The sequence below is a fragment of the Procambarus clarkii genome, chromosome 34, assembly GCF_040958095.1.
Source record: "Procambarus clarkii isolate CNS0578487 chromosome 34, FALCON_Pclarkii_2.0, whole genome shotgun sequence".
Lineage (NCBI taxonomy): Eukaryota > Metazoa > Arthropoda > Malacostraca > Decapoda > Cambaridae > Procambarus > Procambarus clarkii.
The window spans coordinates 3,052,935-3,075,656 of NC_091183.1; the positions used below are offsets into that span (position 1 = coordinate 3,052,935).

Sequence of the window (22,722 nt, forward strand, 5' to 3'; positions counted from 1 at the left end):
AGGCAGGTTGTGGGTCGAGGGGGGGGGGGGTGTGGCTCCACATGCCTGGGAGTGGTCTCGAGGCAGATTGTGGGTCGAGGGGAGGGGGGGTGTGGCTCCGCATGCCTGGGAGTGGTCTCGAGGCAGGTTGTGGGTCGAGGGGGGGGGGGGTGGCTCCGCATGCCTGGGAGTGGTCTCGAGGCAGGTTGTGGGTCGAGGGGGGGGGGGGGTGTGGCTCCACATGCCTGGGAGTGGTCTCGAGGCAGGTTGTGGGTCGAGGGGGGGGGGTGTGGCTCCACATGCCTGGGAGTGGTCTCGAGGCAGGTTGTGGGTCGAGGGGGGGGGTGTGGCTCCACATGCCCTGGGAGTGGTCTCGAGGCAGGTTGTGGGTCGAGGGGGGGGGTGTGGCTCCACATGCCTGGGAGTGGTCTCGAGGCAGGTTGTGGGTCGAGGGGGGGGGTGGCTCCACATGCCTGGGAGTGGTCTCGAGGCAGGTTGTGGGTCGAGGGGGGGGGGTGTGGCTCCACATGCCTGGGAGTGGTCTCGAGGCAGGTTGTGGGTCGAGGGGGGGGGGGTGTGGCTCCACATGCCTGGGAGTGGTCTCGAGGCAGGTTGTGGGTCGAGGGGGGGGGGTGTGGCTCCACATGCCTGGGAGTGGTCTCGAGGCAGGTTGTGGGTCGAGGGGGGGGGGGAGGTGTAAGTTGAAAGTGTATGTGTGGGTATTGTAGAGTTAATCATCATATGTAGATTTATAGTTAAATAATAATAATAGTATGAAGGGAAGGAGATGACTATGTTGAGCCAGGAGTGCCCCCAACACAAGACAAGACATGGGGCAGGAGAGCTGGTAATATGTTGTTGGTGTTGGTGTTGTTGTTGTTGTTGTTAGGTGTGAGTCAAGTGGTGCTCGATGTGGAAGAGTGATAAGGGCTGTAGGAGGAGGAGGCCTCTGCTGCAGTCACCCTCGTCTTTCTCTCTCTCTCTCTCATGTTGTGTTTATGGCACAGGGCACATACCACATGCCACATGGCTAGGATAAAGGGTAATATGATGATGATGTATGGAAAGGCTAGAGAAGGTAATAGGGTGTCTGGGAGGCATCTGTTCGTCACTGCCTCAGCTTCCATAGTTGTGTATTACCTTCTCTTAGAGTTTACTGCCGCCCCCTACACCATAGCACACAACAAGTAAGGTAACTCTCACAATGACCCAGGAGGTGTCATTAGTCCATGTCAAAACGGAGCTAATGGGATCGGTTTTCACTCTTTGATGTCTCAGCTGGTACTGCGATACATGTCCAGCAAACGACCGTATTTTGTCAACAACACCCCCACACCTCCCTCCTCTCCTCTTTGCGTTCTGACCTGCCACTCGTTCGTTCTGCCACCGTTCTGACCTACCACTCATCAGCGACTGAGTGTCCGTAATATTGTCTAGAATAAGGAAGGTCCACAACCTTCTGTTTATTCTGCGATAGTTAAAAAAAGTCGGTTGACGGGTAAGCTGTTCCATATTAATGTTGTTAAGTTTTTGCAGTAGAGAAGGTGTGTGTGTGGCCTGTGCTATACCTACCACCACAGCCGCATAACAATATTGCTGATCCATTTGTACAATATCAACATCAAACTAAACTATCAGAGGAAAACAAAGAGGCTTTCTATGTCTCTTCATTAGTAATTATTTAGTAACAAAATAAAAGGCACATTATCCCGAAGGAAAAGGAAGTCTCTCTCTCTCTCGCTTTCTACCTCAACCACTTCCTTCTTCACGGTTTCCAATATCTTAGCGGTAGAGCAAATTTCAAACAGATATTTATCACTCTTAAATTAGCTTCTACCATCAAGCTTAGTTTAAAGGTTTTCCAATCTTAAAAGTAAATAATAATAATAATAATACGATCATCAAGTCTGTATATGTTGTCTTAGGCAGTCAGCTTCAGAACGGCCTTGACTCGGATGACAGCCAAGACAGCCTTAAGGTGTTAGTGCTGTCTGTCATTTCTGTCTCGTTAGCGCTGCCTGACATTTTAGAGGTCAGCCCCTGTCTTACCTATCTGAGGTATCAGTCTGCTTTCTCCTAAAATCTCAGTCCTACACAGCTTCCACTGTTAATCTTGTAACAATAATGGAGCATAATGGAACATCCATTTCTTAACCCGAATAGAGTTCGGCTTAGTCCGTCTACATTATAACACCAAACCAATAACATTAGTGTGTTTTTCATCAGTTAGTTAGTTTAGTTCATTTATTATGCACCCCATACCCATCTTGTGGGCGGTATTGGAAAGGGTTACAGAGGCACATAATGGGCTCAGGGACTGAACCCCACAATTCATTTAGCTAAGCAAGTTACAATCTTGATGAGCTAGTTACAAAATTCAATACACATCGTCACATCAGCAATAGGTTCGAGATCAACCACAAGTACAGTTTCTAAATTTACCTCGAGGCCTGACAAGTCTCTTCCAAGAACATGGGCCACTGGGGTGGTCGTCCTCGAGGCCTGACAAGTCTCTTCCAAGAACATGGGCCACTGGGGTGGTCGTCCTCGAGGCCTGACAAGTCTCTTCCAAGAACATGGGCCACTGGGGTGGTCGTCCTCGAGGCCTGACAAGTCTCTTCCAAGAACATGGGCCACTGGGGTGGTCGTCCTCAAGGCCTGACAAGTAAAGCAGTCTTCAATCTTATTATAACAAATCCAAATCCATGTTACTGTGTGTTTTACGCCTTGTAACGTAACGTGGTCAACTGGGAAACACCAATTTCTCAGTCCAAATACCATTTTTAAAGTTAAAACCTATTTAGTCCATCTTCAATATAAGTCACCAAAAAATATTAGTGATATTCTTGTAACATAGTGTAACGAAATGTAACGTTAATATTACAGTGTGTGTTTGTTTTAGTCCTTGTAACACAATGTAACCATCGTGGAAATCATCTCTCTCTGATGTCCAAAATATAATTTTTTAAAGTAAAAGTCTGTCTTAGTCTGTCTTCAATATAACACCCTCCCAATAATAATACTGTTATTTTTGTAACATAGTGTAGCGTAATGTAACAGAATATGCAAACATCAGTATTTGCCTAAATAACATTTTTTTGTGTAACGACTGTGAGAGTTACCTTACTTGTTGTGTGCTATGGTGTGGGGGGCGGCAGTAAACTGTAAGAGAAGGTAATACACGACTATGGAAGCTGAGGCAGTGACGAACAGATGCCTCCCAGACACCCTATTACCTTCTCTAGCCTTTCCATACAACATCATCATATTACCCATTATCCTAGCCATGTGGCATGTGGTATGTGCCCTGTGCCATAAACACAACATGAGAGAGAGAGAGAGAAAGACGAGGGTGACTGCAGCAGAGGCCTCCTCCTCCTACAGCCCTTATCACTCTTCCACATCGAGCACCACTTGACTCACACCTAACAACAACAACAACAACACCAACACCAACAACATATTACCAGCTCTCCTGCCCCATGTCTTGTCTTGTGTTGGGGGCACTCCTGGCTCAACATAGTCATCTCCTTCCCTTCATACTATTATTATTATTTAACTATAAATCTACATATGATGATTAACTCTACAATACCCACACATACACTTTCAACTTACACCTCCCCCCCCCTCGACCCACAACCTGCCTCGAGACCACTCCCAGGCATGTGGAGCCACACCCCCCCCCCTCGACCCACAACCTGCCTCGAGACCACTCCCAGGCATGTGGAGCCACACCCCCCCCCCCTCGACCCACAACCTGCCTCGAGACCACTCCCAGGCATGCGGAGCCACACCCCCCCCCCTCGACCCACAACCTGCCTCGAGACCACTCCCAGGCATGCGGAGCCACACCCCCCCCCCCCCGGTGACTCACAACGTGCCACGAGATCACACACACGCGCCCCCGGAGACCCCCACACTCACCTTGAGACTAGAGCTAGGTGCAATACCTGGGCAGAGGGCCACTGGGATCACCTGTTCAGGTGTTGTGCATGGTTCTAATCTCAATTTACCCTATTTAAGGGAGTATCTAAGCACCAGGAAACAACGAGCAACTGAGGGGGGAGACATCAGAATGGCGAGATGTCACCAGCTGGGTTCCACAGGGATGGCCGGCCGAGCGGACAGCACACTGGACATGTGATCCTGTGGTCCCGGGTTCGATCCTGGGCACCGGCGAGAAACGATTGGCAGAGTTTCTTTCAACCTACGCCCCTGTTACCTAGCAGTAAATAGGTACCTGGGAGTTAGTCAGCTGTCACGGGCTGCTTCCTGGGGTATGTGTGTGTGGGTGTGTTGTGGAAAAAAATATAGTAGAAACAGTTGATTGACAGTTGAGAGGCGGGCCAAAAGAGCAGATCTCAACTCCCGCAATGACATCTAGGTGAATACAGGGCTCTAAGCCTGGACCCATCGTGTTTCTAATATATGTAAACAATCTTCCAGAAGTTATAGACTTATTCCCCTCAATGTTTGCTGACGATGCAAAAAAATATGACAAGAATCAAGATAAATAAAGATAGACAGAGACTACAGGACCACCTGGATAAACTGGTGGAATGGACTAGAATATGGTTACTAAAGTTCAACTCAGGAAAGTGTAAAATAATGAAATTAGACGAAGGGAGCAGAAGGCTGAACACCAGGTACCTTCTGGAAGGTGATATTCTGCAAGAATCAAATAGAGAGAAAGTTCTGGGAGGTTGATATCATACTGAACCTGTCTCCAGAGGCCCACATAAAAAGGATATCATCAGCGGCATATGGTAGGCTGGCCGACATAAGAACTCCTTTTAGAAACTTGTGTGAGGAATCGTTCAGGACCCTGTATACCACTTATGTAAGACCAATCCTGGAGTATGCAGCTCCAGCCTGAAGTCCATAACTAGTTAAACGCAAGACAAAGTTAGAGAAGATTCAGAGGTATGCCACTAGACTGGTCCTGGAACTGAGAGGTATGAGCTACGAAGAAAGGCTAAGGAAGCTGAACCTCACATCCCTGGAAAACAAAAGAGTAAGAGGAGACATGATAACCACCTACAAAATTCTCAGGGGAATTGACAGGGGGACAAAGTCAAACTCTTTATCACGGGTGGGACACGAACAAGGGGGCACAGGTGGAAACTTATACCCAAATGAGCCACAGAGACATTAGAAATAATGTTTTTCAGTGTCAGAGTAGTTAACAACTGGAATGCATTGAATAGTGATGTGGTGGAGGCTGACTCCATACACAGTTTCAAATGTAGATATGATAGAGCCCAGTAGGCTCAGGAATCTGTACACCAGTTGGTTGACAGTTGAGAGGCAGGACCAAAGAGCCAGAGCTCAACCCCCACAAGCACAAATAGGTGAGTACAAATAGGTGAGTACACACACATACAACTTTTGTTTAGAAATGCTTATTTCTCCAATAGTTCTTCTAGGGCTTAAATTCAAATCAAATCAAATAAAATAAAAATTTTATTCAGGTAAAAGTACATACATAGAGGATTAGTCACAAACATCATGTTGGATTAATAGATAGAGGTAGTACATACAATACCTAAAGCCACTAGTACGCATAGCGTTTCCCGCAAGGTGAGGTGGGGAAAAACACAGACTAAAACTTAATAGTAATTGAGCTTAAAGTATCAGTTGCATTGAAAGAAAAAAAATAAAAGATAAAAAAAGGGGGGGGGGACATGGTAGAAAATAGCCAATATACAAGTTGGTCAACAAACAAGATTGTTTAAAAATAGCAGACATGGGTTGACATTTAGGGGTAAGGTAGGTTACATGGAGTTAATTAGGTAGTGCTTAGTTTTCATCTTAAACTGGTTGAGAGAGGTACAGTCATTAACATGATTGGGAAGGTCATTCCACATTCTGGGTCCCTTGATTTGTAGAGCATTCCTAGTTTGATTAAGTCGTACTCTTGGAATATCAAATATGTATTTGTTTCTGGTGTGGTGCTCATGAGTTCTGTTACAACCTTCTAGGAAGCGTTGAAGGTCAGGAATGACATTACAATTCAGACTTTTAAATATATAGAGTGCACAAGAGAGGATGTGCAGTGACTTAATATCTAACATATTCAGAGATTTGACTAAGGGTACCGAGTGCTGTCTGGGGCCAGAGTTAGATATTAGTCTAACAGAAGCTTTGTGTTGGGTAATTAGAGAACGTAAATGATTTTGGGCAGTAGAACTCCAAGCACAAATACCATAGTTGAGATAAGGATAGATGAGGGAGTAATAGAGCGTCACCAGGGCAGGGCGAAGTACATAATATCTGATCTTAGAAAGAATGCCAACAGTTTTAGAAACTTTTTTGCTATATTTAGAATGTGTCCCTGGAAATTCAGTTTGTTATCCATGAGGACACCAAGAAATTTACCGTCAACTTTACTATTGATTTGTATATTGTTTATTCTTAGATTAATTTCATTTGAGGATTTATTACCAAACAAAATATAGAAAGTTTTGTCAATGTTAAGGGTGAGTTTGTTAGCAGTTAGCCAAAGATGGACTTTATTTAGTTCAGTGTCATTTAGTGACAATGACAGTGACATTTAGAGCAAGAGGGTCAGGACTGGAGAAAATGAAAGTTGTGTCATCAGTAAACAAGATTGGTTTGAGGTGTTGAGAGGCATTTGGAAGGTCATTAATGTAGATGAGACAGAGGAGAGGGCCAAGTATGCTGCCCTAAGGAACACCAATGTTGATGGGTTGTATAGGAGAAATGGAATTATTCACAGAAACATACTGGAGCCTGTCAGTAAGGTAAGACTGAAGGTATTGCAGAGAGTGACCTCTGACTCCATAATGATGTAATTTAAGAAGAAGGTTTTGGTGGTTGACAGTGTCAAAAGCCTTACGTAGGTCCACAAATAACCCAACAGGGAACTCATTTTTATCAAGAGCTGTATATATCAAGTTAATCATACTAATAAGTGCATCATTAGTGCTTTTATTGGATCTGAAACCATATTGGCAAGAGCTAAGTATATTGAGTTTGGCTAGAAATGAGAAAAGCTGCTTGTAGATTAGCTTTTCAAATATATTTGACAGGGTTGGCAGAATTGATATAGGTCTGTAATTGTTGACATCAGTGAGATCATCACATTTGTGGATTGCAGTTACTCTCGTTTTTTTTTAGAATATCTGGAAAGGTTTGGAGTTAAAGTGATTTGTTGAAGAGCAATGCACTGGCAGGAGCTAGAAATCTGGAGTTTTTTTTTGTAAATTAGAGTTGGTATCTCATCAAGGGCACTTGACTTAGTTTTAAGGGAAAGGATTACCTCATTAACACCAGAGGAATTAGCGGGAGCTAGGTACAGAGACTCTGGATAGTTACCTGTAAGGTAGGCTTTAATATTAGTGAGTGAGGATGGAATATCATGAGCAAGGGATGTTCCAATGGATGAAAAGAACCTATTGAATTCAATAGCAGTGTCTGAGGCTGAAAGCACACCATCGTCATTGGATAGGAGAATTGTTTTTTATTCAAAATCGTTTTTGATCCTAATATTTGGGAGATAGTGCTCCATGTTTTCCTAACGTTGCCCTTAATTTGGGTAAATTTATTTTCGTAGTATTTTATTTTGGCTCTTCTAATTATTTTAGACAGCATGGATGAGTAAATCTTTGAAAATTCTTTTTAGACGACTCCTAACCTATACTTCTTTTCAAGGTCATGTTTTTTAAAATAGATTTAAGTATACCCTTTGTAAGCCATGGAGTGTTTAACCTTTTATTTGTAACTTGTTTCGTTAACATTGGGCGATGGGAGTTATATGTTGGAAATTTCCAACACTGACACACTACCATTTATATTATAATACATCATTATTACATACTAATTACAGTAGTTATTAATTCCACTAACGGTAGTATTAACATTAATTAATATTTCTTTATCTGAGCATATTGCTAATATTCTCACGACATCGAGAAGCAGGATTGCGTCAGATAATGTCCATCTAAACATATTTATTCCCAATATGTTAGAGAATTGAATTTAGTTCTCTAAATTTATCAGTATTCCGTACAATAATTAACTACGGATAACATAGCTCCCAATAAACCAAAACCGAGAGTTATTAACTGAAATTATTATCAAGTAACAGTTTTATCTGTTACGTATGAATGCTATGGAGGGAATAAAATTTCTCTCTATTTCTCGATTAACACCATTTAACGAGAATATGATATTATTTAATTCCCTATAATTGCAACTCGGTTCTCATTAATGCATTACATCAGTAATTACACGGAAAAGAATTATCCGTGATTATTAAATTCTGATGTGAATGCGTGAGACACGCGACCTCCCTAAACAATAAGTACGTCCATAAGGAATAAATTTTATTCCTTCTATGGCATAGTGAGGATACTAGATAGTAGGTGTAAACAATTAGTATATTCAGTTGAAATTTCAGCTTGTGTTGTAAGCGGTCGTGGTCCTCATGCTCCGACGACGCCATGCTCGAGCTCACGTGTTGCAGCAAGTAGCAGACGACGCCATTGCACCTATACCTCTCCGTTCACTATTACAGCTAAGCAGCTGAACCCTTTTCTATTATTTCTTTGAGAAAATTCTAGAACCGATTATCAGTCAAAGACTTTTAGTTTATTTGATGAGATATCTAATGTAATATGATAGCCTCATAAAAGTCAAATGAGAATAATTTCTTGGTTAATCAACATATAATCTTTTTACCATTAATTAATTTATCTAATGTTTCTTAATATAGTATTTAGTAGACATTACTAATTTTATTCGAGGAAGAACCAGCCTCGATGAAGCGTACTGGGAGTAGATTACTTCTGGTATTAACCCCCCATTTTGTGAAGGACGGAAAGTTTATTCTCGAACATTAATATTAAACAGCCCATTGAAGTTTAAAGAATAATCTTTAATAGTTTCTTATCCATAGGCACTGGTGTTTCAGTCCTTATCATTTAACTTTATCTGTTTCCCTTTTCAGTCAAAATAGGGTGGTCCTTCGATTAATTCAAATTAATCTATTAATTAAATATCAATCAATTAATAGAGAGTAAGCTTTCTTCCCAACACAAAAATATTTATTTATTTATTTATTTATGCATATGCGAGAAGGTACATTGGGAATGTGAGGATACATAAAATGGTAATTACAGTCTTGTAAAGCCACTAGTACGCGCAGCGTTTCGGGCAGGTCCTTAATCTAAGAAAATTTTTAGTAGGTAAATACTTGCAAAATTTATAAAAAAAATTGATAACAGTTACATAGCAAGAAAAAAAAAAGATGAGAGAAAATTGTAGGTACAGTATATTAAAGCACAAATATGGTCCTTATCGAACCGGATGTATTACAATTAATACCATAATCATAACTAATTACTGTGTGTAGTAATCTAGGCTAACACATTTTATTAATTGTGGCTACCGGCAGGGTACCACATAGGTTAGCCTAATTCACACCAATTTATTTGCTGCTTATACCTCATGTATAAAGTAGCACTCGTGGGACACAGTCAATTGCCCACAACACTCAGACCTATACCTCACACTGAGGTAAGAATCTTCAGGTCACCAGGAGCAACAGCTCATAACTTCTATAATAACTCCACATTAACACCTGTGTTAGAGTGGCCTCACCATCTAACTATTATTTATTTAGGTGGTAATGACATCCATCCTACTCGACACCCAGCTGAGGTAATTAATCACCTTAAAACAATACTTTCCTCATTTAAGCTTGTTAGCAGTTCAGTAGTGTTCACATTGGGGGAACCTCGCCAACTGAGCAATAATAATCTTGGGGGAGTGAGTCCAGGATATTACTAAAGAGCTGCCAAATATATAAACTTCAGGCTGAGGAAGAGAGTATGATTGGATACCACTTACATTCAATTTACAGCCAGACCATACAGGCAAAACCTGGCAAGAGATGGTGTACACCTGTCAGGCGAGTTTAGGTCACATGTAGTTGACAAATTGATCAACACAATCAACCACCATAAAAGGCTGTGGCTGGCAAGCCAAAATTAACTGTACTTATTTGTATTTTCCCCTGTGTGTGCAAGTGCACCTTTATATAAACTATAAATTCTAAAAACCCAAAAAAACAGCACAACTGTATATTCACTATTGCACCACAAATTAACCTATGCCAACCTTTATTAGGTAGGAATTTAGGCTGTGATTGTGCTGAGTTTTGCACAAATGCAGACTAAATAAATTAGTAGTTTCTTAGGTAGAAATTCTTTCAACTAGTCTTGGACTAGTCAGTAGTGCATACACTATTCATTCTTGTGCTGACCCTACCAAGGGTGGGATTCAAATTTTAAAGTAACTCAGATTAGAGTATATCCATATCAATTATTTGTGTGTATGAATTTTGAGTGCTGCTGAATGATCACTATTACATCTAATGGTGATAAAGAAGAGCTAGCCGGAAGAAAGTTAATGGTGACATTCAAGCACTGCTCAAAATCCTTAGCTACTTATTGTTAGGTAGGTACATTTAACCTCGAGTGAGGTTAGAGTGTAATTTAGCCACGTTAATTTAGGCTATATTCAATATTACTTGTCAACTAATGAGCAACTACCCCAGCTTCACTAGTAATACTTATTCAACTCCTATGAAACTTGGACTTAAAGCCAACATGGCTACTCCTGAACAGTTAAGGAGAACCTATATTGGCCTTAAAGGTCATTTAACCAGACTAATTAATAAGTCTGATACTTTGTCTAAAGCAACTCCCATTGATTACTATCAACTAGAAACATCATTGAGAGAAGCTAATCTCAAATTTGATCAAGTCAGATCTACAAGCCAGTCTTATCTCGACCTACTGAATGCAACTGAAACTGATCCTGATGAAATAGATCAAACTCTAGCAGAAATTTCTCAGTATGAAGATGAGATTCAAGATAAACTTGACATACTATCCAATATAGTAACACAACATAAATCTAATGCAAATAATACTATGTCTCAATCCAGTAATCAATTACCTGAGGTTCGTCTACCTACTTTAGACTTACCTACATTTGCAGGGCTGGATGAAGAAAATTGGGACACAATTTGGACTTCATTTGAAGTTCATATACATAAAAAATCTTCTCTTGACAGAGTTTCTAAATTCTCATACCTGATTAGTCTTCTCAAAGTGGAGGCTAAAAAGGTCATAAATAACCTAGCTCTCACTGAGAGTAATTATGAGGAAGCTATAAAACTACTAAAGTTGAACTATTGCAACAAGGAGTTGAGTATAGCTAACATGTATTACCAGTTACTGGATCTGAATGCACCAAGTAACCGACCAGACTCACTTCAAAGCTTCAGGCTAGAAGTAGAGTCTCTAGTGAAGGCCTTAGGTACTAAAGTTGATGTACTAGCCTCAGAATGGTCAATTAAGTTACTTTTACAGAGGAAATTACCTCGAAATATTTTAGCAGAAATCTGCTCACACTATAAAACCGAGTTTCTCACTCTCGAGCAAATATTCGAGGGACTGAGAATAACAGTTAACAGGTTGAAAACTCATGATAAGATTAAACCTGAGTCTAAACAACTTAACCTTGACAAACCCAAATCGACTTTGAATAAGTCCAATAAATCCAACCCTAGGACTACTCCATCCACTGGAAAAAGGAGTGGTAGTGTAGGTATTTATTCTGTATCTCCCTCTGACACTACAACTGATATGTCTACTAAAAAGACAAACTCAGCCAGAGAGAGAAAGTGTCTGTTCTGTGAACAAGAACATGTCATCTACAAATGCAATGTTTATCCTAACTTTAATACCAGGATTAAACGGCTACAAGAATTACACAGATGCACCAAGTTCATGGATTCTCATAATCCCAGTAAATGTGTAGTGCAGTTATGGTTGTGCAGTAGATGCAACATAGGTGTACATCATTATGACATATGTAGAAAAACTTCTACACAATCTGTGACACCTAGGGAGGATTCTATGAATTCTACCACAGTGCAATATAGCTAGGTACACCAAGAAATAAATGTACTTGCTACTGATTCAGGCAATAATACTACTTTGCCTACGGCTCAACTTAAACTAATTGATAGGAAGTCTAGAGTTAACACTAGAGGTCTCTTTGATCAAGGATCACAGAAAACCTTCATCACGCAACAATTAGTCGAGCAGTTGAAATTAAAACCTGCCAAAAGTGTGAGACTGAATATTTCTGGGTTCTTGACTAATAGTGGACCTCGGGAATACCAAGTAGTTAAGGTATTAGTGAGACTTGGATCTTCCACTAGTCCAATACAAGCAGTAGTAGTAGATCAACTTCCTTCAGACCTGCAGGTCACAGGACTAGCTCGCACTGCGAGATATCTCAAACGTAACCGCATGAGGCTAGCAGATCACAAAATAAATTCTGACTGCCTCACAGATGTTGGTATCCTAACAGGCGCTGACTATTATTACAAATATATAACAGGATGCACCAGACAACACGGAATGAATTTGTTGTCATCTGCTGGAGGCAATTGCTTACTGGACCGGTGCTTTTCCAACAAAAAACAGCGTCAACCAACAAACAAACTAACAATTCAATAGTGGCGTGACTAGGCTTGGAACAGTCACCCCTACATTTCAGAGAAATATCTGAAGATAATGAGTCTGATCCACCTGTACATCGTCTGTGGGATTTAGACACTTTAGGTATTGTCCCTGATAAACCAAGCCCTGATGATACGTGGACTTACCAGCAATATCTGGACACAGTTGTCTATAAAGACAAAAAATACTGGGTGAGACTGCCATGGAAGTTAAATCATCCCCAACTTCCAGTTAATTATTTCATGGCAGCCTCTCAATTACAGTCTCAATTAATACGGCTGAAGAAACAGCCAGATAAATTGAACATGTATCATCAATTAATTCAACAACAACTCAATAGTAAATTTATCGAAATTGTTGATAATGATGACTGAAAAACAGGTCACTATTTACCCCATCACGCTGTGGTGAAAGATTCATTGACAACACCAATACGTATCGTTTTCAACTGTAGTGCCAAAGTGAAGACAAACAGCGTGTCCTTGAATGAAAGTCTCCAAAAGGGACCTAGCCTGACACAAAGGCTACATGATGTATTATTACGATTCCGCACTGGTATTTTCGCTTATACTGCTGATATCAGTAAAGCTTTCCTTAGAGTAGGCTTGCAAGAGGAGGATTGTAATTACACCAAATTTCTCTGGATTAAGGACCCACTGGATCCTGACAGTGATGTCATAACCTACCGGTTTGCCTCTGTGCTATTCGGTGCGACTTCTTCACCGTTTCTACTTCAAGCCACATTAGATACACATTTGAAAATGTCAAATAGCCCTTATAAAACGAAGAACAGTGACAATTTGTATGGCGATAATTTCCAGGGACAACTAATGACAAATTCAAATTGGTAGAAATCTACTATGAGGCTAACCGTGAGTTGTTAGGAGCCAATATGCCACTACAATCATGGGCCTCAAACAATAAATCATTAAACCAGATAATCGAGAAAGAATCTCCAGGTTATCAGGTGCCTAATCAATTAAAACTTCTGGGCTTGGAATGGAACACAGGTACTGACGAGATGAATGTCAAGTCAGTACAAACCAATAATTCAACTCTTACCATGAGAAAATTACTCTCGTATGTCAGTCAACCATTTGACCCTTTAGGCTTACTTAGTCCTATATTAATAAGGGGCAAACTCCTCATGCAGGAGTGCTGGCAGAAACATATGGGATGGGATGATATGTTACCAAGTGAGTTACAAGATAAATGGCAAATACTCGCAATGGATTTCAATCAATTAGGTGTTTTGAAATTTCCTCGTAATGCTTCAGGACAAAACTTGCCCACAAATTTGCACGTTTTTTGCGATGCCTCTGGCAAAGCGTATGGCTCTGCAGCCATCTTAGTCAATAGTGCACAATCATTTTTACTCACATCTAAAGCAAGAGTTGCTCCAATCAAGAAGAGATCTTTACCTCAAATGGAGTTAACTGCATTGCTGGTGGGAGTACGATTGGCTCATTGCCTGACCAAGACACTCAATAATATCCACTTTGGTGAAATTGTAGTGTGGTCAGACAATGAGGCAGTCTTACAATGGGTAAGAAACAACAATAACAAGACTCCCTACGTCAGTAATCGTGTTAGGGAAATTCATGAATAATCTGCTGGATATAAATTCAGACATGTCCCCACTAAGGACAATCCTGCAGATTACTTATCAAGAGGTTTAACATTAAAACAGCTAATCAAGTCTTCGATGTGGTTTAATAGACCTTCATGGCTTGTTAGTGGTCAGTGGCCCAAACAGAAACCACAAGTCATAGTGACCAATATCACTACTCCCATGAAAGACCCAGAACCTCATCGAATCTCAGCTATTAATCTTCACAATTATTCTAACTTGAGTAAGTTATTAAGAGTGACAGCACATGTGTTTGACTTTCTTGCTAAGATAGGAATCAGACATAAGTTTCCCAATCCTATCCTCTACTGGATCAAACGTGCATAACAAGAGACGTATGGAAGTGAATATGAAAATCTTCCAGATAAATTAACCAAGTTTCTAGGTATCTGGTATGATGCCAACACTCATAATATATTAAGATGTGGAGGACGTCTGCTTCATGCAGAAATTGATTTGGATGCAAAGAATCCGATCCTTCTACCACGTCACCACATTATTACCAAACTTCTAGTTTTACATCATCATCAATATGGTACTTTGCATGGTGGAGTGTTAGACACTCTCACCGACTTGAGTCAGAAATATTGGCTTCCCCAAAGTCGTCAAACTGTCAAATAACTCATTAAGTTCTGTGTGATCTGCAAAAGATACGACGCTCGAGTGTGTCCTTACCCACGACCTCCACCACTCCCTAAGGAGAGAGTAGTCCATCTTCGTCCCTTTGAGACCACTGGTGTCGATTACACAGGAGCCTTACTTCTCACTGGCACTCCACATAAGATACCAGTGAAAGCTTATATTTGCCTCTTCACGTGTGCAACCACACGAGGCGTACATCTAGAAGTGACTTCTGACATGAGTGCCGAAGCCTTCATCCAAGCTTTTCGTAGATTTGCAGCTCGCAGATCCTGTCCCAAACTAATGATATCCGATAATGGTTCAAATTTTGTGGCAGGAGAAGCCTGCCTATGAGAGATATGGAATCATCCAGAAGTGCAGTCTGTCATGCAGAGACGACAATGCCACTGGAAATTTATAGCTCCCAGAGCCCCCTGGCAATGTGGGTTCTACGAACGTATGACAGGGACTATCAAGAAATGTTTAAGGAAGACCTTACATCGACAGAAAATTAGTTTCTCTGAACTCCAAACACTTGTCGTGGAAATTGAGGCGCGAGTCAACAATCGCCCATTAACTTACCTATCAGATGACTTCTCACAGAGAGAACCCCTGAGTCCCTCACATTTAATACATGGAGGCCTGCTGAGCCCTCTAATACCTTTGGCAGAAGAGGATCCCATTGACCCTTCCCATGTGACTAGTGGAAAGTTACCAACATCTCTCGAGAGTAATTGAAAGGTGGAATGAGGTGTGGACTCGAGAGTACCTCACAGCTCTACGAGAGTACCACTATGGAGCATCGAGCTTCTATAATAAAGTTCAACTCAAACCAGGAGACCTAGTGTTGATTGACAGTGATGGACCCAGGTCAGAATGGCCTATAGGCAAAATTGTCTCTATCCACCCAGATCACCAAGGCATCCTGAGAGTAGTACGGGTTTTATGCCGAGGCACTACTACCCTATAAACCTTAGAGAAGTTGGTACCTCTCGAATTAGCAGAACGAGAGTTTAACAGAACCAACTTCTCCTACAGTTTCCGAGGACAACAATTCTGATCCACCGGGCACACGCCCACCTAGAGCAGCTGCTCAACAATGTAAACGGAAACTACAAGCCTATTATAGCTCTAACGAAGAGCAAATAATTTACCATCCAATTTGAGTAATCATGATGATACTGTGTTGTGATGTCAAGTAACAAATCAGATACAAGACACAATGACCCAAGACATTAACCTCACAGTGGATTCTCAGTTACCTTAAATTGTATGATTTAATCATTAATTTGTTTGTGTAGGCTATCAACTATAACATTATTCCATCTAGAGCGCCTATGAGTTTACAAAACTTTAAGACTTAGTAACATAACCATTACACGTCATCGCGACACCAGTCATGGAGTACATTGTAGGCTTTAGTAGTTATTAACTTTAGATGATTCACAATTCCATGTTTTACATTTAACATGAGTTCCTTTACAAGACTTAAAGTCTTATCTTTCCTTGACAATTACGGGACATCCGTTATGTGTGTACTAACGTACTAACATTAATATTAACTTCGGGATAGGTATGTCAGTACTCAACATTGAACTGCGACCCAAGTTCCCCCGCCCCCCGGAGTTATGCTGGAAATTTTCAAAACTGACACATTACCATTGTATTATAATACATCATTATTGCATACTAATTACAGTAGTTATTAATTCCACTAATGGTAGTGTTAACATAAATTAATATTTCTTTATCTGAGCATATTGCTAATATTCTCACGACATCGAAAAGCAGGATTGCGTCAGATAATGTCAATCTAAACATATTTATTCCCAATATGTTAGAGAATTGAATGTGGTTCTCTAAATTTATCAGTATCCGGTACAATAATTAACTACGGATAATATAGCTCCCAATAATCCAAAACTGTGAGTTATTAACTGAAATTATTATCAAGTAACAGTTTTATCTGTTAAGTACGAATGCTATGGAGGAAATAAAATTTTTCTCCATTTCTCGATTAACACCATTTAACGAGAATATGATATTATTTAATTCCCTATAATTGCAACCCAGTTCTCATTAACGCATTACATCAGTAATTACACGGAAAAGAATTATCGGTGATTATTAAATTTATTTATTTATTTATTTATTTATGCATATACAAGAATGTACATAAGGAATGTGAGGATACAAATATGGTAATTACAGTCTTGTAAAGTCACTAGCACGCGCAGCGTTTCGGGCAGGTCCTTAATCTAAGAAAATTTTAAGGAGGTAAATACTTGCAAAATTTATAGACAAAAAAATGATAACAGATTACATGAAATGAAAAAAAAAAGATGAGAGAAAATTGTAGGTACAGTATATTAAAGCACATATTTGGCTAAAATTGATTGCAATGACAGCTTGAATGGTAGTTGACAAAAAATTGGTAGGCACAATACAGCAGAAACAATATAAGATTGATTGCAATGACAGCTTGAATATTAGTTGACAAAAATTGGTAGTCACAATACAGCATATGGCTAGCACATAAAAGAAGACAGCAATGAACACAATGATAAGGTTGTTTGATATTACATAAAAATTAGGAGATTGGGTAACACTAGGTACAGAGCAAATTTAAAGCTCAGTGTAGGAAACTAAGAAGATGAAGTTAGGTACTTTTTGGTTTTGCTTTTAAATAAGGCAAAAGTTTTACAGTTTTTCAATTCACTATGGAGTGAGTTCCATAGACTAGGTCCCTTAATTTGCATAGAGTGTTTACACAGATTAAGTTTGACCCTGGGGATATCAAAGAGATATTTATTTCTGGTGTGGTGATAATGGGTCCTATTACATCTGTCCAGGGAGAGCTTAAGAGCATGGTTTGCATTTAAGAACAGGGTTTTGTAAATGTAGTTGACACAAGAGAATGTGTGGAGGGAGTTAATATTTAGCAAGTTTAGGGATTTAAACAAGGGAGCTGAGTGTTGTCTGAAAGCAGAGTTAGTTATTATTCTGATAGCAGATTTTTGCTGTGTGATGATGGGCTTAAGGTGGTTTGCAGTGGTAGACCCCCATGCACAGATACCATAATTAAGATAGGGTTAGACTAGTGCATAATATAGTGAGAGGAGAGCAGAGTTAGGAATATAATATCTGATTTTGGAGAGTATACCAACTGTCTTAGAGACTTTCTTAGTTATGTGTTGAATGGTGGGTGCTGAAGTTGAGTCTCTTGTCTAGGAATAGGCCAAGAAACTTGCCATCATTTTTATTACTGATGTTAATGTTGTCTATCTGTAGCTGAATTGCATTTGATGATTTGCTTCCAAATAAGATGTAGTAAGTCTTTTCGATGTTTAATGTTAGTTTGTTCGTTGACATCCATAAGTGGACTTTTTTTAATTCATTATTCACAACATTATTTAGTGTATGTGGGTTGAGGTTTGAATAGATAAGGGTAGTATCGTCAGCAAACAACATAGGTTTGAGAATATTAGAGACATTAGGCAGATCGTTTATATATATAAGAAATAGAAGAGGTCCTAAGATGCTGCCCTGTGGCACTCCAACGGTAATTGGTAGAGTGGAAGAAGTTGTATCATTGATGGTTACATATTGGTGTCTGTCACTAAGATAGGATCGGATGTAGTCAAGGGCAAGGCCTCGGATTCCATAATGCTGGAGTTTAAGTAAGAGGTAGTTGTGATTAACAGTATCAAAGGCTTTTCTTAGGTCAATGAAGAGTACAATCGGAAACTCAATTTTGTCAAGGGCTGAGTAGATAACGTCAAGGAGACTAATGATTGCATCGTTGGTGCTCTTTTGGGACCGGAAGCCAAACTGGCAGGGGCTGAGTATGTCGAATTTTACGAGGTAGGAATAGAGCTGTTTGTAAATAATTTTTTCAAATATTTTTGATAGAATGGGTAGATTTGATATTGGTCTATAATTGTTTATGTCCGCCGGATTGCCTCCTTTATGGACTGGCGTTACTCTTGCTTTTTTGAGGATATCAGGGAAGGTGTGAAACTCTATAGATTTGTTGAACAGTAGTGCTATGGGTGGGGCAAGGGCATGGGAGGCTCTCTTGTACACAATGGACGGAATTTCACTGGTGTTCCCTGCCTTGGTTTTTAGAGAGTGTATGATGGACACAACATCTGCCGGGCTGATTGGTGAAAGGAGAAGAGAGTTTGGATAGCTGCCTGAGAGATATGTGTTAATATGTGTCTGAGTCTGTGGGATTTTACTGGCAAGATTAGCACCAACCGATGAAAAGAAACTATTAAATTCATTTGCTATTTCTAAATCAGTTGACGGTATATCCCCATCCTTGTAGAGTTTTATTTGGTTATGTGAGTGTTGTTTAGTTCCTAGGATACTAGAGATAGTTTTCCAAGTGCTTTTCATGTTGCCTTTTGCTTCATTGAATCTATTCACATAATATGCAAGTTTTGCCTTTCTTATGATACTGGTAAGCATTGATGAGTACCTTTTAGCTACTTCCTTTGAAACTAGGCCAATCCTAACTTTCTTTTCATATTCCTGTTTCTTGTTGATTGAGTTGAGAATGCCATTTGTGAGCCATGGATTGTTTAATCTTTTGTCAGTTACTTGCTTTGTAAGAAGGGGACAATGAAGGTTGTAGAGGCTTAGAGTTTTGGAGAGGAAGAGGTTAGCTAAAGAATTTATATCATGGGTATTATTGAATTCAGAATCCCAGTTAATATTGTGAAGTGCCTCTGTAAGATTGTCTAAAGCTGATTCACTGTGTAGCCTAAATGAAAGTTTCTTGCTTTTTGGTGGTGTTATGTCCATGTTCGCTATGAGAAAGGTAGGATAGTGGTCAGTTGTTCTGTCGTAGATTATACCAGATACAAGGGGAGCTGTTATGTTTGTCCATATGTGGTCCAAGGTAGTGGCTGATGTTTGAGTGACTCGGGTAGGTTTGGTGATTGTGGGGATTAGCATACAGGAGTTAATGCTGTTAAGGAAATAGTCAACTTGAGAGCAATTTTGTTGACCCAGGTCAATATTAAAGTCTCCTCCCAGAATGATGTGGTTTTTGTTGAGATTGTTGTTTATAATAAGATTCCTTAGGTTGTCTGAGAAAGAAGCTATGTTAGTATTAGGAAATCTATAGATGGCTCCAATAGTCAAAGAGGATTTAAGGGATTTAATTGTAAACTGAGCAAAAGTATATTCACAGTAGTCATCTCTGTCACTAATAACACTGTTGCAGATAAATGTATCTCGGTAATATATAGCTGTGCCACCACCTTTTTTATTAGGCCTACAGTTATGAATGGCTTTATAACCAGCTAAGTTGTAGAGTTGGGTATAGTCTTTATTTAGCCAAGTTTCTGTTAAAATAATGAACGATAGGTTAGTACCTATTGCTGTGAGTAGTGCATTTAAATCGTCAAAATGTTTACCAAGTGATCTAACATTTTGGTTATAAACTGATAGACAAGTGCTATTTTGGAGTTTGTTTTTAGCCTGGTGTGCTGTGAAATACTTGCAATAATGATGATCAATGTGCTGGTTGGTGTTGATATGAGACAGAAGATTTTGATCAGGATCAATATCAGTGTGCATAGGATGCAGAGGGATCACGATACAAGATACACGATAAAGCAAAACACAAGAATAAAAGCAAATACAATAAAATAGTAACAATTTAGAAGTAAAATAAAGATCCAATAGATAGCCAGGGAGGACACAGAAGTTACATAAAATAAAAAACAAAAAATCAGTAGAGACTGACAATATAAATGTAAAATAAAAAATAATAAGAAAAATAATAATCATAAAAAAATGATCTTGAAGATAATTAGCTTAGTAATGGTTAATTAACAGGGTAATAAAAGCCCTAGGTTTAGTGACAAGGGGATTAACTAAGAACAAATAATTAAGAGTATAAAACTGGCAAAGATGACAAACAAAAAAATTAAATAAAAATAAAAATAAACACCTTTGGAAAGGAAAGGCAGAGCTTAAGTACACTTTGGTTGTATGTGAGACTACAAATTATGTTCTGGTTATTCAGCTGATATCCCACAGTCATCCAGGAAAGAAGTGAGGTGTGCTTCAGTGGTTATGACATAAGTTTTTCCAGAGTCAGTCTTCCTAGCTATTATTTTACCATCGCGCACAAAACAATGTTGTGAATGCGTGAGACGAGTTGAGGGAGGGAGGCGGAGAGACGCCATTCTTAGCAGAGTTTCGCCTTGTGCAGACGCCAACAATCACATCGTGCTTCCTGGGAGATGCGATTTCCATCAATTCTACGTTAGGCCCTTGCAGTTAATCGGCCCAGGAGCGTGCAATTGCTCCAGTAGCAATTTAGGATTGCTTCGGTGGACAACCAGCAGGTTAAGTGCCCTTGTATTATTTATATCTTGAGATCTCTCTATATATATTTTTACAGTGCACTGTCCATCGTTACGCTACGCGACCTCCCCAAACAATAAGTACGTCCATAAGGAATTAATTTTATTCCTTCTATGGCATAGTGAGGATACTAGATAGTAGGTGTAAACAATTGGTATATTTAGTTGAAATTTCAGCTTGTGTTGTAAGTGGTCGTGGTCCCCATGTTCCCACGCCATGCTCGAGCTCACGTGTTGCAGCAAGTAGCAGACGACGCCACCGCACCTCTACCTCTCCGTTCACTATTACAGCTAAGCAGCTGAACCCTTTTATATTATTTCTTTGATTGAGAAAATTCTAGAACCGATTATCAGTCGAAGACTTTTAGTTTATTTGATTTGAGATATCTAACGTAATATGAGAATAATTTCTTGTTTAATCAACATTTAATCTTTTTACCATTAATCAATTTATCTAATGTTTCTCAATATAGTATTTAGTAGACATTACTAATTTTATTCAAGGAAGAACCAGCCTCGATGAAGCGTACTGGGAGTAGATTACTTCTGGTATTAACCCCCCATTTTGTGAAGGACGGAAAGTTTATTCTCGAACATTAATATTATACAGCCCATTGAAGTTTAAAGAATAATCTTTAATAGTTTCTTATCCACAGGCACTGGTGTTTCAGTCCTTATCATTTAACTTTATCTGTTTCCCTTTTCAGTCAAAATAGGGTGGTCCTTCGATTAATTCAAATTAATCTATTAATTAAATGTCAATTAATTAATAGAGAGTAAGCTTTCTTCCCAACATTATAAAGGTTAAGAGTTTTCTGAAGAAATGTTTGCACTGCTAGGATGATGTTCCCTATGTCACCTAATTCAGCCTCCCAGTTGATATTAGCAGCAGCAGCAGCAGCAGCAGCAGCAGCAGGAGCAGCAGCAGCAGCAGCAGCAGCAGGAGCAGCAGCAGCAATTACGTTGCTTATAGAAGTTTCACTGTGCAGCCTAAAGCTTATCCTTGTATCTAGAGGTTGTTTATTAATATTGGCTAGGAGAAATGAGGGGTAATGGTCTGTGGTCCTATCGATGATTATCCCTGAAGTAAGTGGAGAGGTTATGTTAGTCCAGATGTGATCAATAGCAGACGCAGTACTATCAATGATTCTAGTAGGTCTAGTGATTAAGGGTAGGAGGAAGCAGGAATTCATACAGTTGAGGAAGCTGGCAGCAGTAGGGTGTTCAGGCTCCCAAAGGTCAATATTAAAGTCCCCTGCGATAATTAGATGGTTTTTGTTCAGTCTGTTATCTAGTATTAGATTTCTAAGGTTAAGAGTTGAATTCGGACACATCAGTGTTAGGAATTCTATAGACTGCTCCCACAGTCAGGACAGACTCAGCTCCCTTGACTCTGAAACTGGCGAAGATATACTCCCCACAGCAGTCTCTAGTTCTAATTACTTTTAAGCTTGTCAGTTCTTGGTGGTAGTAAAGAGCAGTACTACCACCTCTCTGAATTGGTCGACAGTTGTGAATTGCTGAGTAGCTCGGCATGTTAAAG

General features: G+C 39.8%; 1 protein-coding gene across 1 annotated transcript in view; it reads left to right on the plus strand.

The window, feature by feature from the left end:
* Window positions 1–10,616: 10,616 nt before the first annotated feature.
* LOC123762178 (methyl-accepting chemotaxis protein 2-like) overlaps window positions 10,617–22,722 on the plus strand; it is a 30,494-nt gene continuing 18,388 nt past the window's right edge. Inside the window, exon 1 of the mRNA XM_069335571.1 lies at window positions 10,617–10,910. Coding sequence (XP_069191672.1) covers window positions 10,617–10,910 — 294 coding nt within the window. The remainder of the gene's footprint in view (window positions 10,911–22,722) is intronic.